Below are 17,044 nucleotides of genomic sequence, written 5' to 3'. Positions count from 1 at the left end.
CTGCCGGCTCATGTTCATCCGGCTGTCAACCAGCACCCCCAGGTTCTTTTCCTCCTGGCAGCTCTCCAGCCACTCTTCCCCAAGCCTGTAGCATTGCATGGGGTGGTTGTGGCCGAAGTGCAGGACCCTGCACTTGGCCTTATTAAACCTCATACAGTTGACCTCGGCCCATCGATCCAGCCTGTCCAGATCTCTCTGCAGAGCCCTCCTACCCTCCAGCAGATCAACACTTCCACCCAACTTGGTGTCATCTGCAAACTTACTGAGGGCTCCCCGATCCCCTGCACTCGATCCCCTCATCCAGATCATCAATAAAGATATTGAATAGGACCGGCCCCAGAACCGAGCCCTGGGGAACACCACTTGTGACCGGCTGCCAGCTGGATTTAACGCCATTCACCACAACTCTCTGGGCTCGGCCATCCAGCCAGTTCTTTACCCAGGGAAGACTAAACCTGTCTAAGCCATGAGCCGCCAGTTTCTCCAGGAGAATCTTCTGGGACCTCCCCTGTTAACCAGGACTGCTGATAAATGATGGAGAGTGGCTTGGCAAGCTCCTTTGCCAGCTCTCTCAGTACTCTCAGGTGGATCCCATCAGGCCCCATAGACTTGTGGGTGTCCAGATGACTTAACAGGTCCTTAACTGCTGGATTATCCTCCTGGATTATGGGCAGGTTATTGTGCTCTCCATCCCCATCTTCCAGCTCAGGGGGCTGAATACCCTGCGGATACCTGGACTGGCTATTAAAGACTGAGGCAAAGGTGGCATTAAGTACCTCAACCTTGTCCTTGTCCTTAGAGACAATGTTCCCCGCCATATCCAGTAGGGGATGGAGATTCTCCTTGCCTCTCCTTTTTGTTGTTAATATATTTGTAGAAGCATTTTTTATTATCCTTTACAACTGTGGCCAGACTGAGCTCTAGCTGGGCTTTTGCCTTTCTAATTTTGTCCCTGCTTGACCTAATGAGATCCTCGTACTCTTCATGAGTTGCCTGCCCCTTCTTCCAGAGGTGATAAACTCTCCTCTTTTCCCTGAGTCCCAGCAAAATCTGCCTGTTCAGCCAGGCTGGTCGCCTTCTCCGCCAGCTCTTCTTACGGCACATGGGGACCACCTGCTCCTGCGCCTTTAAGATTTCCTTCTTGAAGGCTGTCCAGCCTTCCTGGACCCCTTTGTTCTTCAGGACTGTCTCCCAAGGGACTCTCTCAACCAGTGACCTGAACAGGCCAAAGTCTGCCCTCCGGAAGTCCATGATAGCAGTTTTGCTGACCCCTCTCCTTCGCTCACAACTGAGAATTCTATCATGTCGTGGTCGCTAAGCCCAAGACGGCCTCCGACCACCACATCTCTCACCAGTCCTTCTCTGTTTGTAAACAGCATGTCCAGCAAGGCACCTCCCCTGGTGGGCTCACTCACCAGCTGTGTCAGGAAGTTATCCTCCACACACTCCAGGAACCTCCACCGCCTCTCCTTCCTTGCCTATCCCTTCGGAAGAGCTTATAGCCATCCATTGCAGCACTCCAGTCATGAGAAGCATCCCACCATGTTTCTGTGATGGCAACTACATCATAGCTGTCCCGCTGCGCTATGGCTTCCAGCTACTCGTGTTTGGTGCCCATGCTGCATGCATTGGTGTAGATGCACTTGAGCTGGGCCATCGATTTCAACTCCGGCATGCCACCCCTAGGTTCATCTCTAGTGAGCCTGGTTTTATCCCATTCCTCCTTCAAATCTAGTTTAGAGCCCTCTCGATGAGGCCTGCCAGCTTATAAGCAAGAATCCTTTTACCCCCTGGAGACAGTTGCACTCCCTCTGCTGTGAGGAGACCTGGTGCCGCGTAAACTGCCCCGGAATAATTACAGCACAAGAGAAAAGCTGTATTCGTTATTGAGATTTATTTCTGGGGGGAATTCCCTGTTCATGGAAACAAAAATTGCTATTACCACACTTAAAATCATAAGTTGTACCTGACAAAAATCATGATATTTCAGCATAAGTGCTACATGGCAGCATGGGATCAGAGAGCAAGGGCTGTTGATTATGTAAAAAGTGAAAAGAAAATTAATAGCATACCAAAATGCTTTCCTTGGCTCATTTATCCAGAAAGCTGGATTTGTTTCTTTTGCTTTCCCTCTATTCTTCCTCTTCCCTGTGACATATACACACGTGTGCACACAAAATCTTTACCTTCTCTTTTCCTGGTTACTTACTGGTGAATAAAAGAGAAGCAAGCAGAACTTTGTTTTCTGTTTTCTTTTCCTGTTCCTTTAAGTTTATTGTTGTTCATGAAATGAGTATAATTTGTCTATCTGAAGGGTTGCGGACAGCATATTTTTACTGCGTCCTTCAACTTTTGAGAGGTACTAGATTGTGAGGTATCTGTGTAAAGCAGGCACTCAATCTACAGTAAATGATTTGAAATTTTTTTAGGAATGACATAGCGGAGCATTTGCAGCGTATTTAGTTTTTAAGAGCTTTTACTTGGAAGGTAAAATTGTTAGATTTATAGCTGAAAGACGTATTTTTTGTGGCAGCTACAGGCAATGGTGGTGTTTGTTTATAGGCATCCACTTAGGGTTGTTATTGACCAGCTGTTCTGCACAGCTATGTCCTAATATGTATACGGATGACAATGCCAGTGACCTTTGTTGTTATTGCTGTTTTATTAGGGATACTTTAGTGAAATTTACTTAAATTCTGTTTCTTGGTAAATCTGCTGAATTTAAGTTATTTGTATTTGCCTTGGACAAAGCTTAAACAAATTTCAAATTGTAGCCTGACCAAAGCTGGAAGGGTAGAAGAGTGACCTCAGTGCCCCCTTCAGTAGGTTAGATGTTTGGAGTGAGGAGATCTAGCACACAAGAAATAAGGGCTTTATGCCTGTATAACCAGACAGTATGCAAGATCTGCTCTGTACCCTGCTCCAGTGATTGTAAAGTTTCTGTGTGCTGGATCTCCATTGCTCTTGATCTTGCTGGTAGAAATCAGTATTCAGCTGCCATCAAAATTTGCCTAGGAAAGCCATTAGGACCCACAGCCAAAAGGGACTCTGAAGGACACCAGTTTAGCAAGCTAGACTGGTATCACAGTCATATGGTGTTTGGACCATGCCAGCTGCCCTGCCATGTTGACTCCCTCTACGCTCATTGCTTTCCAGGAGTTTAGGATATTAGAAGATTCCATATTTCCAGGCCATGGGGTCAAATTAGCATTTGATAGCATACCTTTTTTTGTGGCTGCTTAGTCTGGCTGTCCCTGGCTCCTGCTGCCTGTTGGAGCTGGCAAGCTCAGATCAGCTCTGTCTCAAATCCTCCTAGAATAGTCTGGTAGGATTCAACCTTTCAGTTGCCACCCCTTTGCTAGCCCTTTCTCTAGTTAGAAGAGTCCCACTGAGAAAAGTGACTGTCTTGTGCTTTCTCTCATAAGGGCGAAGGTACTCAGACCTACTTCGTCCCTAAATTCAGATCTTAAGACCAGTCTGGATTGAGCCAAACACTCCATTTCCAGTTCTTTTGAGACAGTTGAGTTCCATTCTTACACTCCTCTGTCCCCTACACATCCTGTCTTGGCACTGATCTTCTTACAGCACCAGTGAATTTCCCTCCAGTGAGCCGGATGATGCAGGAGTCTGGTCAGCTCCTGCTGAGCTCTGATGAGGCATAGCCTAACAGCATGCCTCCCAAAAGGCTTGGGGGTCCACCCCTTTCCCCTGAAATTCTTGGCATGAATAAAGCCAATTGTAAGATGTAACCACCTGTTAGCAGTGGCATTTAATGCACTTGGCATGCTGTCATCCTATCATGCAAAGAAGATTAAGCTTGGATGGTCATCAAAGGTGAGTTTTGTTGGTTTGAAAAATACTAATTCATGTTTTCTTAGCTTTTCTTCTGTTATATTTCCAGGGATGATAAGAAAGACGGATTGAAGTTCTATACTGATCCTTCCTATTTTTTTGATCTTTGGAAAGAAAAAATGTTACAAGATACTGAAGATAAGCGAAAAGAAAAGAGAAGACAAAAGGTAAAAGCAGAAATATAATAGCAAGTATATGTATTACAGTTTTGTGTACAGTTGTCAAGACATAAAATTGCTAGGCCATACTTAGTTTGTGTGCAGGGAAAGACTATTCCTCTTTATACATGGCTGTAGATTCAGCTGGTTCAGTTTTTATAGCTCATACTGTCTATTTTAAGAAATTGGCAAATTGAATTTTAGGAGAACTGTAGTTATCTTCCAAGATACTTTCTTTAATCCTTTGCCAGGATCTGCTTATGAGTACTCAGAAGAATGGCCCTGTTGTGCTTCAGAAAAAGACACTGTGATTTGGGAGGGGGTCAGGGGGAAGGAATTTGAGTTGTAATTTCCTTTATTTTCATAGTTCTTTATCCAGCATCATTAACTCCTGTAGCAAAACATGAGCTTATCCAGAAATAAGTATTTTGTTGAGTTTTTTAATCCCTTGATAGTAACTCTTCGCTTTTCTACACCTGGTACAAGTTAGTAAGATGACAATACACAGCAAAATTATTCTGTGTTCAGCAACAAGAGGAGATTAATTTTTGGAGTAATACTCTTTGTCTCCTCTAAGTTTAAAACCAACAAAAAAAGGCTTTTTCATAGAAAAGTGTCTTCAGTCCTTCTGGAATATCTTCAGCAGTTTGATCCAAGATACGTATTCTGATGCAATCAAGATTTTCATAATGGATTTTAATTTTGAATGAAGACATTAGTTGCTACTTGTGCAGCTTCTTTACGGTCAATTTTTTTATCAAATCTGAGGGCTTTAAGATTTTTGAAGATAATTCTGAAAAAAAAAAGTGAAGAAGGAAAGTTTGAAGCAATGACTACCTACCTTATCTGGTGGAAGGTGCCCTTTTACATAGGTCCAGTGAGAGGTAAGGGATTTAAAATAAAAGGAATCCAAACAAGATGCACAGACCGCTCAGAGGAAATGGAAAGAAGCTACTTAGTTTTCAGTACACATATATACACAACTGTGTATGTACAAATATGCATATATATCATATATATTAGCATACCTATACATGTGTATGTATCAGTGATCATAATATATCAGCATATATAAACATGTAGTATACACGTGTGTATATATAATGTCTACTATGTGAATACACATGCTAATATATATACATAACACATGCTACTATGTATACACACATACATACACACGTGTATAATATATATATGCTAATATATACATTACCTGCTTACAAATCAAATTGTAGGGTACGACTGGAAAGCTTTACTATTCTTCTTTTATTAAATTCTGTTAATTCCTTGTTGCTGTTGCTAGACAGAACTTTCCAACTGCAACATTTTTAAACAAAATATGAGGACTTGGTTTAACTAAAACATTTAATGAATTCAGGGTTTTAAACGCTCTGGAAGAAATAAATCAGGTCTTCCTGTTAGGAGTATGAGTCAAAAATGTTTTCTGTTTCAACAGGTATCTCAGTATTGAAATATTAGATAGAGTTGAAAAAGCTGAGTAAACATTTTCAGTAGAAGTTACTGTCTAAAGCAAAGTATTGGGAAATACTCACTTGGTTATTTGTATAATTGTGTACAAATGTATATGCAAGATCATAATCCCACTCTGTTCTCAATATGGTAAGTCCCAGAGCTGATTAAAAGATGGGAAATAATTAAAGCAACTTCCATTCAGTATTTCTTTATGAAAAATATATAGGCATGATTGTACCCTTTGGGTTTTTTTCTTCCCATCTTTGTCCCTTTGAATTTAGATCTGTTCACTAGAGAGAAGGAAAAAAGAAACTATCAACTGCTAATTTTTTCATTCTGATTTAATATTAAAAAGGAGAAAATACAAAAGCTTTTTAAAAAAAATTACAATGTTGCTTGAAATTTTTTTGACAGTTTCAGAGTTTTTTACAAAACCACTTTATATATAAACTTGCTTTTAGGCTATGTTTTAGGGAACATGTCTCACTTATTTCCATCCATGGTATATTTTTGGTAGATTTTAATTGTCTTATTACAGTCTACAAACCAGATGTAAAATATGCTTAATTTCAATAATGTAGCATTATAGCCATACACCACAGAAATACCCCTTGATAAATTCTACCTGAAGTGCTATTTGATTTGATTAAATACGTAACGAGACCAACTAAGAAGAAAGCAGCATATATTTGAGTTTGCGTAGATAGGGGTCACTTTGTGACAGGAAGAAATCTGGTTTTTAGCCTTCCAGAAGCTGGTGTGCAAATGAACTTTTTATCATCTCGAACCTTTAAAGAGCTGGAGCATTTTGGTGAGATGTCTTACAGGTACTGTTCGTTCCACAGGTTGCTTAACAGACTGTCACTTTCTTTTGTTCTTGTCCTTACGATAGCAGTGACCAGGAATGAGTCCAGAGCATCTATTAACAATTTTGTGGCTGAAGTTGCATTTTGAATCTACTAAGTGAGAATTCCTTATGCAGTTCGTACTCTACAGAAGCAGAAAATACGCAAGTTGTTGAGAAACTGTGCAGGTGAAATGGATGTGTATTGTTTAGCAAATTATAAACTAGACATCCGAATGCAGTCCTACTCAGCTGAAAAATATAGCTGTTTTTTAGCCTCAATTTTTCAGGTGGTCAGTGAAGCCTGAGAGTACTCCTTGCACCAAAGAATTAGTGCAAGAGAATTACTCCAGACATCCAGTTCCTGCTGGCCACACTATTCCTGATACAGGCCAGGACACTGTTGGCCTTCTTGGCCACCTGGGCACACTGCTGGCTCATGTTCAGCTGGCTGTCAACCAGCACCCCCAGGTCCTTTTCCTCCTGGCAGCTCTCCAGCCACTCCTCCCCAAGCCTGTAGCGTTGCATGGGGTTGTTGTGGCCGAAGTGCAGGACCCTGCACTTGGCCTTATTAAACCTCATACAGTTGGCCTCTGCCCATCGATCCAGCCTGTCCAGATCCCTCTGCAGAGCCTTCCTGCCTCCAGCAGATCAGCACTCCCACGCAACTTGGTGTCGTCTGCAAACTTACTGAGGGAGCATTTGATCCCCAATTTGTGAGGAGTTTCCTTTTCCTGCCTTCAATTATCATACTTATTTATTGTTTCTGTATGCAGTTTAACTGAAGAAATCTAACACAGGTTTTCTCTGATTTGGCTCTTTCAGGTGAACTTTTCCTCTGAAGAAAACTGTAACTCTTTAAAGTTTAAAATCTGTGGTCTAGTCTTTGGTTTTTTTACTGTCAAAAGTAAAAAAGATTTTTTTACTGATCAGTAGATCAGTGCCTAAGAGTTCAACGAAGTTACTTTTGACTTTTGCATATATCAGTAATATTCTGAATTGAATGACCGTAGACCAGTTGTTAACCATTGGTTAATGAAAGGAATGTTGTTCTACTTCTCCGCATTTTTTCAGAGGAATGATTAGTTGTTTGAATAAGTAGAAATGTTTAAATATGGAGGGCTTGTATTTTAAAAATCTTTCTTGATGGCTTATGATTGATAGGATCTTGTAAATTTGTGAAGTCAAGAAAATACTCAGGGCTCACACTTCCAGTTTTTTGAAATTATTGCAAATACTTACTGAAGCTACTTTCTGTTACTAGCTCTAATTCTTTATTAAGACGCTTGAAATATCATTTGCTAACTCTTGATGCAAATATCAAACTTAAAATTACCTTAACTCTGAGGGCTCTAGTATGTTTGTTGTGTTTGCTGAAATCACAGCTGAGTGATGTACCTGTTTTCTGGCTTAACCTACAACATCCACTTGTCTGCCACAGCTTCTATTACACTCAGTTGAAGGAAATAACTCTTCTTAATATTGCTTAAGTTTCCTAAGAAATATTTCCAACTGTAGTTATTTTGAAAGGCTTCAGCTCCCCTAGAACTCTGTTGTCATTGCTCTAGGTACTAAAACTAGAGCTATCACCATTGTTTGTCGAGGTAATGAAAATATTACTGGAGCAACTTAAAACTACTCTATTAGAGGTATATGTAGGTAGAAGTATATATAGTTTTGTCAGCTGCTAGTAATTGGTCTGCCCCACTGTTTTGGAGGAAATTAAATGTTTTAGAGATGTATTTATATAATATTTAATAAAAAAAATAAATACCAGTAGGATTTAGTACTTAGTTTGAGTAAAAAGTGTTCCAGCATATTTATTCATTAGCACACTTACAAATGCTGGTCTGGAACAACTATCCAACTGAAATCTGATCCAATAAAAATGAACTAAGCTTTGTGTTTATTTTATGTTGGTTATTTATTCATGCATATGTATTTACCTTTTTCATAAAAAACATAGTGATCTCTTTAAAACCAAACTTTTAAATAGGTGATTATATGTAAGCAGTTGTGTAAGCACTCCTGATTGTACAGGAATTGTATCAAAATGGTTGTCTTCCGAGCAGCATCATACATTGGTCAAAAGGTGGATATTTACTTTATGTAGAAACTTGCAAGAACTACATAGTTGTGACCCTTAGAGGATGGAGTTACATTTCTATGAGAAGAAAAAACTAAAGCGTATTTTCAGTTAACCAAAAGGCTTACTTGTACTTTCCTCTCAAATCTAGCATGATTTAGCAACAAAATCTTAATAAACAAACGAGGATAAAAGTCACAGATTAAAACAAATTAAATTTTGCAACAATCAAATGAAAAAAGACAGATGTAAAACCTTTAACAAGCATATAGTCAACCATGGCAATTAGCAAAACTTTATATACTTAAAATAAAGCGTGACTGAGTCTGTCTCCCTTCTGCTCCAATTCCCGTACTGGAAAATTTTGATGTGAAGAAGTGGTATTAAAGGAGAAAGTAAAGCCTTGCATAACGTAGATAAAAAACGTTGTGATTCTAAAAAGTTTGGGGAGGAAAAAGATTTTATAGGAAGTAATTAAGAACCAAGGTGATGATCTTTACTTAACATGAATCAGATCAAAAATCTACTCACTGCAGGGGCCAGGAATGAGCAAATGCTGTCAGAACATTTGGATGTTGAACTTTTCTCTGTCCTTCTTAATGTTAGCAGGTGCAGATCAGCAGGTCCTTCATATGGGCATGCATCAACAAGCAAGAGATGCAAAACAAGGGCAAGTCAGCCATTTGATAGATCTTTTTTTTTTTTTCGTTAGTTGTATAATGCCAAACATTATTTCAGAATTATTTACTCAGTGACTGTTTGACAGTTGGAGTAAAATACCTCTGTTCATCTGTGGTGTACTTTTTTCTTTTTCGTGAGGCTGGCTTTCCAACTATTGTCCCTTACTTTGAAGGTAGAGATTGCACAATAAAATGGTTGCATATCAGCATTTTATAGAACTCTTCTCTAAATGTAATTGAATATGACTGCATTCTCAGAATATCAATATAATTCTTTCCTAAGAAATTATTTTTCTAGTAGTCAAAAGCCTAATACTGACTTACTAATAGATAAAACATGCTTAACCTATTTATGAATTAGTATTCTAAGATGTGGGCTCTAGACCTGATTAAAAACAAAATCCAACACCCTTATAAATACTGAGAAAAGGAGTAGCACATAAATACCCTTCTCAGTTTGGATTGGGCAAACTTGTTTGTTTTTCTACTGAAGCACCAATATGTTTTTTATATCCATACTGAGTAGTCAGAAGTAGGCGAGGACAACATTTCAGAGGTGTGAAAGCATTGAGTCCCACTATTAGATCTTACTGATAGAGAAAAACTGACATTCATTGGGCCTGAAATGATGTAGGAATATTTAAAAAAACTAGACAGACTGATTTGTCTTGAAGCTATCAAGCTGTAATATATTACTGGCCTGAATAATACTGACACATTGCAGAGAGGATTAGTGTAATTCATTTTTATATAAGATAATGGGAAACAATGATGAGGAACAACTAGGAGGAATTTCAGTAGTTAATCAGATCTAAGAAGGGAGAGGAAGTTAAAACAAACAAAAAAATAATTTCACATAGGCTATGAAATAGCAAAATGTTTCTAATTTTTTCTGTGCTTCCCCAGGGCCTCAGGTGATTGTGACCCTAACAAATAACCAAAATAACCCTGAGCATATTTAACATATTCTCATAAGATTGATTTGCAGGAGAAGGAAATTACAAGTGCTTTAGGACAATCTAAATAAATGACATACGATGTCAGAAGAAGTTAAACGTTCTGGCTTTTAAAATCAGTCACATTTCTGTATTGGGAAAAACAATAGCATGTGCATCCTACAGAAAAGGGCAAAGCAGCAGACCTGCTGCTAATGAGGTTCATAGTGTAAGGAGACAGTCTCATTTTCAGTGCAGAGAAATTTTATGAAGACTTGGCTTCATCTGTAAATCTGGTCTTATTTTCATGCACTCTAACTGCATTTTAACCAGCTTTTTTCCTTTCCTTTTTTTCTCTCTTTGCATGCTTTATTTCTTTTGTTTGAACATTAGGAGCAAAAGCGTATAGATGGCACCACCCGTGAGGTGAAAAAGGTTAGAAAAGCCAGGAACAGACGCCAGGAGTGGAATATGATGGCATATGACAAAGAGCTTAGACCTGACAACAGGTTGTCTCAAAGTGTGTACCATGGAGCATCTTCCGAGGGATCACTGTCCCCAGATACTAGGTGTGTTTACAGCAAAGCTGTTTGTTATACCACAGTTTTATGTTCAGAAATACTGAGTAGAATTAGGTTAGGTGTTTTTACAGGTTGGGAATGGTTAGAATAGATAAAACATACAATGCATGTTTTAAAGTCCTTCTCAAAATTATTTTAAAGCATAAATAACAAATTCTGTAATTATTTTTTCTTTCTCAGCTTCAAATGAGCATTTTGTCGTCATAATATTATGCACTGTAGTGAAATAAGTGTTTGCTGCATGCTTTATATTTGATCTTGAGTAGCTGTAGTAACAAAAGCATTCAAGTCTACCTCTACTAGATAATGTCAGTACCTCTTCGTGAGTAGTTTTCCTATGTTACGCTGCTGATAGCTTTATAAATGTTTTTGTGATCTACTCAGTTGAGCATACTTTTGTCTCTAACAAAATGCTTTAATGGGGAATAGTTCAGTTTTATCGATGTAATATTTGTCTAAAAAGCAAGCTACAGAACCAGATGCAACATTTTTGCTTGAAATAGCAGAAAACTCTTAGAGACACACAGTAGAATTCATCTTCATTGTCTGGGATTCCCTTTGAGCTCAGTGGGAGTTACCTTTTCCTGGTGTGCACGGAAGTCTGAGTTTGTACACTAATTTGGTCTCACTAGAGGATTTTCCCACTTACTTTATTTCCTCTTTCTGCTGTGGTTAATTGCTAGCAGTAATGTTAGAATAAATAGAATCTACTGGAAAAAGTGTGTGACAATTTAGTGTTTAAATTGTTGAATGGCTAGGCTGAGGAAGCAGCCACCACTGCAAAAGTGTGGACTTGATACTGTCCAGTCTGCTGCCCAGTGGAGATTAACTAAAAAAAGAAAATGTGCTCAGAACTTTGTACATGTAAAGTTTTGGTCTTTGTGGGAAGTAATCATCTCGTAATTGAAACAAAAGATTTAAAGAAAATTGCTACTGCTGTTTCAATAATATATCCAGACCCCCTCTCTCTGTCTCAAATCCTTTAATCACCAATATTTTTTTTTACAGTTTCTAATGCAAAATGTTACCTCCTGTTTGTCATTCTGTAATATTTCATTAAGACTATGCTTTCCATAGGTTGATCTGGTAAAATGACATTGGTGCTCAGCTGTCAAGGGCAAGATGCGGATTTTTCATCATGAGTTCTGTGTTTCACACACTTTGAGTCTTTTTCTAGCCTTAACCCCCTGCTTCCAGGATTCCTGAGTTTAAATAATCATGTTGAAGTGATTTGTTTTTATCTCCCAGCAATGTCAACATGTATTTGACTGTTTGCAGGTATCCATAGTGTTTGCAATCGGTAGGATTTTTTTAAACAGAAATTGTACGACGCATCATTATGTTGGATGTAGATGTTGTGGTATGGCAGCTACCTTGTACTTATATAAGCCTTTCAATTTTTAGAATGTATGGAGAACTTTTCATTTCAGTGTATCAAATGTCAGTGATTGAATCCTGAAACCTGTGCTTTACATGCATGAAGGGTTAATTTTGTGAGTGGTAGTGAGGTGGGGAGAAGGCTTTCTGTTTTTTATCTTGGGGTAGTCTTAGCTGTAGGAACTAAGCTATAAAATACCCCCATACATATAGAAATAAGTACTGGTTTCAGAGATGTTTTTATGTTGACAGCTACTGCACGAGCAGTGTTTTATCCATAAGGTCCCAAAGAAATGTGTTTGGCTATATTGTGATTTTTAAGGCTAAAGTAAAATAAAGCTCATGTTTCTTCTCGCTTGCTGATTGTAAGACTTACACATTAAACATTGACATCCAAGTGTTCAGACTGTGGCAATTTACAATGTATTTGTTATACTTATTGTACTTTAGAGAGAGAAACACAAGCTGAATCCAAACAGAAACCAGCAAATTAATGTGAGAAAAGTAAGAACGAGAAAAGAAGAGTGGGAGAGAAGGAAAATGGGCATTGAGTTCATGAGTGACGCAAAGAAAATGGAACAGGCAGGAAGCATGAAAGAGGACAAAATGCCCAAAGGGTTTGTCATTTTGTTTTACTCAAAGCCCTGGCTTTTTGTTGCTTTACCTCGCTTCCAGTCTTAGAGATAAGTGCATCAGTTTGCTGTGTTTACTAAAAGCCAGGCTGCACGATTGTTCATTACTAATACAACTCTGTGCAGTAATGGGATGAAGAGATCCTTTTGCTCCCTATCTTGGGCTTATTTGACAGAGCATCCTAGACTTTGTATCTTTATGAACTCTCTGCTCAACTAATATTTACATTTCCCAGTTTCTCTAAGCCTTTCCAGCAAAATTAATTGTGCAAACAAAATAAAAAGCGTTTTCTAACTTTTGAAATTGGTTTTCTCTGCTTTGGTAAAATATATTCTTCTGTGTAATTGTGAGTGTTTGCAGTATTGCTTTCCTTTTTCTGCTGCCATTGTTAACGTAAGGCAGGCCTGATATGTATTATCATTTCAAATAATGGACTGTCAAAATTGTTGACAAAAACAGAGTGCCTCCTCATGGCTACTAAAGAACTCTAAAATCAGGAGAAAGCTCTAATTTTTTGGGGCCTTTTTAAAAGTTTGCATTATAGGAGGACATCTGCATGCAGCTAGTATACTGAACTATTGAAAACATTCCGTTTCAGTCCTTTCATGCTGACTTGTCAGACTAATTTATTTTCAAGTCTTGTTAAGCTAAACCATGATTTTTTTGTTGCGTTTGTTCTTGCGCTTTCTATGGACTTACAAGGGAATGGTGCTTGATAATCGGGGAGTTCTGTTGCAAGAAAAATAATTCTGATTGCATTCTTTTTAGCTTTTCTTGTGAGCTATTTAGATAATACCCTGTTACACTCACATAATTTGTTCTTCTGCATCCATTTACTTTAATTTTAGGTCCCATGCATCTGATGTTACAGATTATTCTTATCCTGCTACTCCGAATCATTCCCTCCATCAGCAGATAGCAATGCCTTCATATGGAACAGGAGATGGTCCACAGTACATGGCAGCATCCCAAAGCCATGAGCATGAATACAGACCACCTTCCACCACTGTACGACATGCTACTTTAAACAGACCTCAGCAACCACCTCCACCTCCACCCCAGCCTTCAGATGGCCAACATAGCTCAGTACCTGTGGTACCGGCAGAATATGGGTAAAACTCCTGATTTATTCCGGTGATCCTTGACAAAACTAGAGGGATGCATGTTTTTCATAACCATCATAACATATAATGCATACACACAAAAAGACCTCAAATATATTAGTTATCTCCCTGGGGAAGCTGAAAAAAATGGATATAATTTCTATGTATGAACTGAATTTAAGTGAAGAAATTGTGAAAGCAGAAATAATGAACTGTGTATTGAATGTGGTGAAATCAATATGCTTGTAAAATATTAAGGTTTCCTAATATAATATTAAAAAGGGGATAATTTTCCCTTGAAGTGGAAAATAGTTAACACATAATTTGAATAATACTTTAAACTTTAGGAAGGGTGCAGAAAAAGTATCACTGAATGTGATTAACATGGCAGTCTGTATTACATCCCTGAAATGACTTTTTAAAGGAGCTTATGACAGAATTAGAAGGATCTCCTCAGACACAGAATCAAGTTCCCTACTGCCGCAGACACTTCCATAATTCAATATATGAATGTATTGAACACCTGTGTAGATATTTTCCCTGAATGCATTCTGAAGGAAGGCTTGCTCCAGAGTAGCAATTGGCTCTCCAATAGCAAGAAAACATCTTGTCTTATAACCAGTCTGTGCCTGTTTTTTCTTTTGCTTAAATAACTTAAACAGCTTAAACTTTCAAGTTGTAAGCCCAGGAAAGTTGTAATCATTCTTGCCTGTGTCATTTTAAACTAAGCAAGCCAAGGTTTTTCAGCCTCACTTGATGCATCCTGGGATAGCATTTACCCAATTCATGACTGTATCATACTGTAGATGCTGAGTTATGCTATGGTTGACTGCTCCAACCTGCATTTTCTGCTATTTCCAGTTTATAACAGAAGTACTTATGCTTAGTCCCCAGGTGCATGTCCATTATCAGTCTATCACAGTTGTCATACATTGACATTATCACTCAATGTCATCAGTAACTTTCCTTCAGCTCCTGTCTCCTTTATCTAGTTCTTTACCTACTTCATAACTTCTATATTAATTCCCATTTTTTCTGCCTAAGAATTCTTTTAACAACATTTTATCAAAGAAATTGGCTCTTCCCTGTTCCTCCTCTTTACCAATCAAATGTAGCAATTTAATTAAGTAATATTTGAATTGATAAACTTGACTAAAGAAGCACATGAGATGCATGATATACCTTTGGGTAGATCTTTCCATTCATACTTTCCATTGTCCTCCATGCCTGTCTCTTTTATTATCTCTTAATATTTGTTCTAACACTTGGTCTTCTATGGAAGTGATACACGTAGTCTACAGTTTTCTTAGTCCCTTCTTCATGACAGGCACTGTACTTTATATTCTCACAGAGTAGATGTTTAGTAACAAATACAGCTTTATACTTAACTAGGCAGGAGTATTCAGATAAAATCTCACTTTGTGGAGTGCTGAAAGGACACTGCCTTTAACTTCATCATCTGCCTTAAATCTCAATGTATTATCAATATTTGACAATACATATGTTTATAATCACTTGCATATTTAACTCACCAGTTTAAATCCCTTTTGATTTTTGTTTTAGCTGAGGTGGGATGAGAGCAGGTTAAGGGCTGATGATTCCCTAAGTCCTAACTTTCAGTGCATTGAATGTTTTTGTTCTGTTTTATATAGGATGCTTCCAGCTCAGATGGTGGATTATTACAATCCTGCAGGTCCTCCCCCTCCTCCCCCTCCCCCTATGATTCCTTCAGCACAAACTGCATTTGTTAGTCCCCTTCAGCTTCCTGTGCCACCTTCCCATTCTGGACTGGTGACTGGCTCTACATATGCAGCTACTCATCCTCCTCCTTCTAGTGGGCTTGTTGTCACTGCTCCTCCTCCTCCCGGCCCACCTCCTCCCCCTCCAGGCCCTCCTGCTACAGGTTCCTCCCTCTCTTCCTCCCCAATGCACGCTCCTCCAGCTACGGAGGCAAAACGTCATGAACCTGCACAGCCACCAATAAGTGATGCACGGAGCGATCTTCTTGCTGCCATTCGAATGGGTAAGTGAGCACTGAGTTTTAGCTATTTCTTTTTTTTTTTTTTTTCAATGAAAAAAGTTCCCAGCTGGGCAGAAATGTCATTACAAGCCTAGTTAACCACAGGTATGACACACCTACTCTAACATTTGTCAGCCCTGACTTTGGATCTGTTTCCAAATCCTAATGTTCCAAGATGTACAGCTTTGTTAAATGTGTTCTAGTGTTTGTGTGGACGTAATCAAATTAAAACAGTACTTGTGTTTATTTTGTAAAGTAGCCAGGAGAAGTACATGGATGTTTGGTTCTCTTCAGAAGAACTGAGTTACCCAACACCAGGCTTCAGCCCACTGATTTTTAACCAGTGACTAATGGCTGCTCCTGACAGCTTACACTATGGAGCTGTAGGTCTAATGGTATTTCCAAACAGAATTGTGAAAACTTTCATCTTCAGATCAAAAGGACCTGTACAGTCTTGAATATTTAGTTTTAACATATTGCTGGCAATTTTAGAAGTCTAGAAGCATTCAGCCTCTAGGAATGGACTCCAGTCTGCCTTTTTTGTCTGTCTTCCTTGCTGGGGGAGGCTCTTCAACTTAGTGGTTTCTTTTTTTCTTTCTTCTTCTTACTGGATATATTGTTAGAATACAAAATTCACCAATATGAAATTTAAAATCTTTTGTGCAGAAAACTTTGTCTGAGAGTAATTGTCTCTACAGGAATTCAGTTGAAAAAGGTGCAAGAGCAACGCGAGCAAGAAGCAAAGCGAGAGCCTGTTGGAAACGATGTTGCGACCATCCTTTCAAGACGCATTGCCGTGGAATACAGTGATTCTGATGATGATTCAGAGTTTGATGAGAACGACTGGTCAGACTGAACCTGGTCCAAGCCCAGTGGCAAGTTCATGAAATACTTGGCTTCAGTGATTGCTTTCTTAGCAAGATGTAAAGCAGGACGTTGACATGTATTAAGGCTAATGATCGAAATGCTAAAATTGACTTGGTATTATTCAGAATGCTGTAGCTTAGCAACTCTGGTAATGATGTGATTACGCTTATGCAGATCAGAAACTTGTCTTACTTTCAGTATTTACCACATAATACTTAAGTGCCACTAAATGTAGCAAATCATGTGCTGCGTGCAAAATATGCTGCAGTTGTTGCACTGTTACAGAACCAGCATTTTATTTTACTTTCCTGATCTTGAAGGGATAAAATATATTTTTTGACTTTACATCTTACTCTTTTAATTATGTAAACATCTTAGGTACTTGTGAATTGGTCTGGTTGTTAATCTTTTGAGGGCAGTCAACTATATGACTTA

General features: G+C 38.6%; 1 protein-coding gene across 2 annotated transcripts in view; it reads left to right on the top strand.

Moving 5' to 3' along the window:
- The window catches only part of WASF3 (WASP family member 3), a gene marked incomplete at its 3' end in the record, with an annotated part of 29,197 nt that extends 12,599 nt beyond the window's left edge, over positions 1 to 16,598 (top strand). The window contains exons 4-8 of one of the 2 annotated variants that reach the window (XM_082009598.1): positions 3,902 to 4,019; positions 12,437 to 12,603; positions 13,468 to 13,731; positions 15,375 to 15,745; positions 16,441 to 16,598. In XM_082009598.1, the coding sequence (XP_081865724.1) occupies positions 3,902 to 4,019; positions 12,437 to 12,603; positions 13,468 to 13,731; positions 15,375 to 15,745; positions 16,441 to 16,598 (1,078 nt within the window). Of the gene's footprint in view, positions 1 to 3,901; positions 4,020 to 10,421; positions 10,598 to 12,436; positions 12,604 to 13,467; positions 13,732 to 15,374; positions 15,746 to 16,440 lie in introns of both variants that reach the window. The other variant, XM_082009597.1, reaches the window with a different exon arrangement.
- Between the last annotated feature and the right edge of the window lie 446 nt (positions 16,599 to 17,044).

Source organism: Phaethon aethereus (genome assembly GCF_964289735.1).
Source record: "Phaethon aethereus genome assembly, chromosome: 1".
NCBI classification, from domain to species: Eukaryota; Metazoa; Chordata; class Aves; order Phaethontiformes; family Phaethontidae; genus Phaethon; species Phaethon aethereus.
Note: the sequence above shows the minus strand (reverse complement) of the source record. Positions and strands in the feature narration are given on the sequence as shown.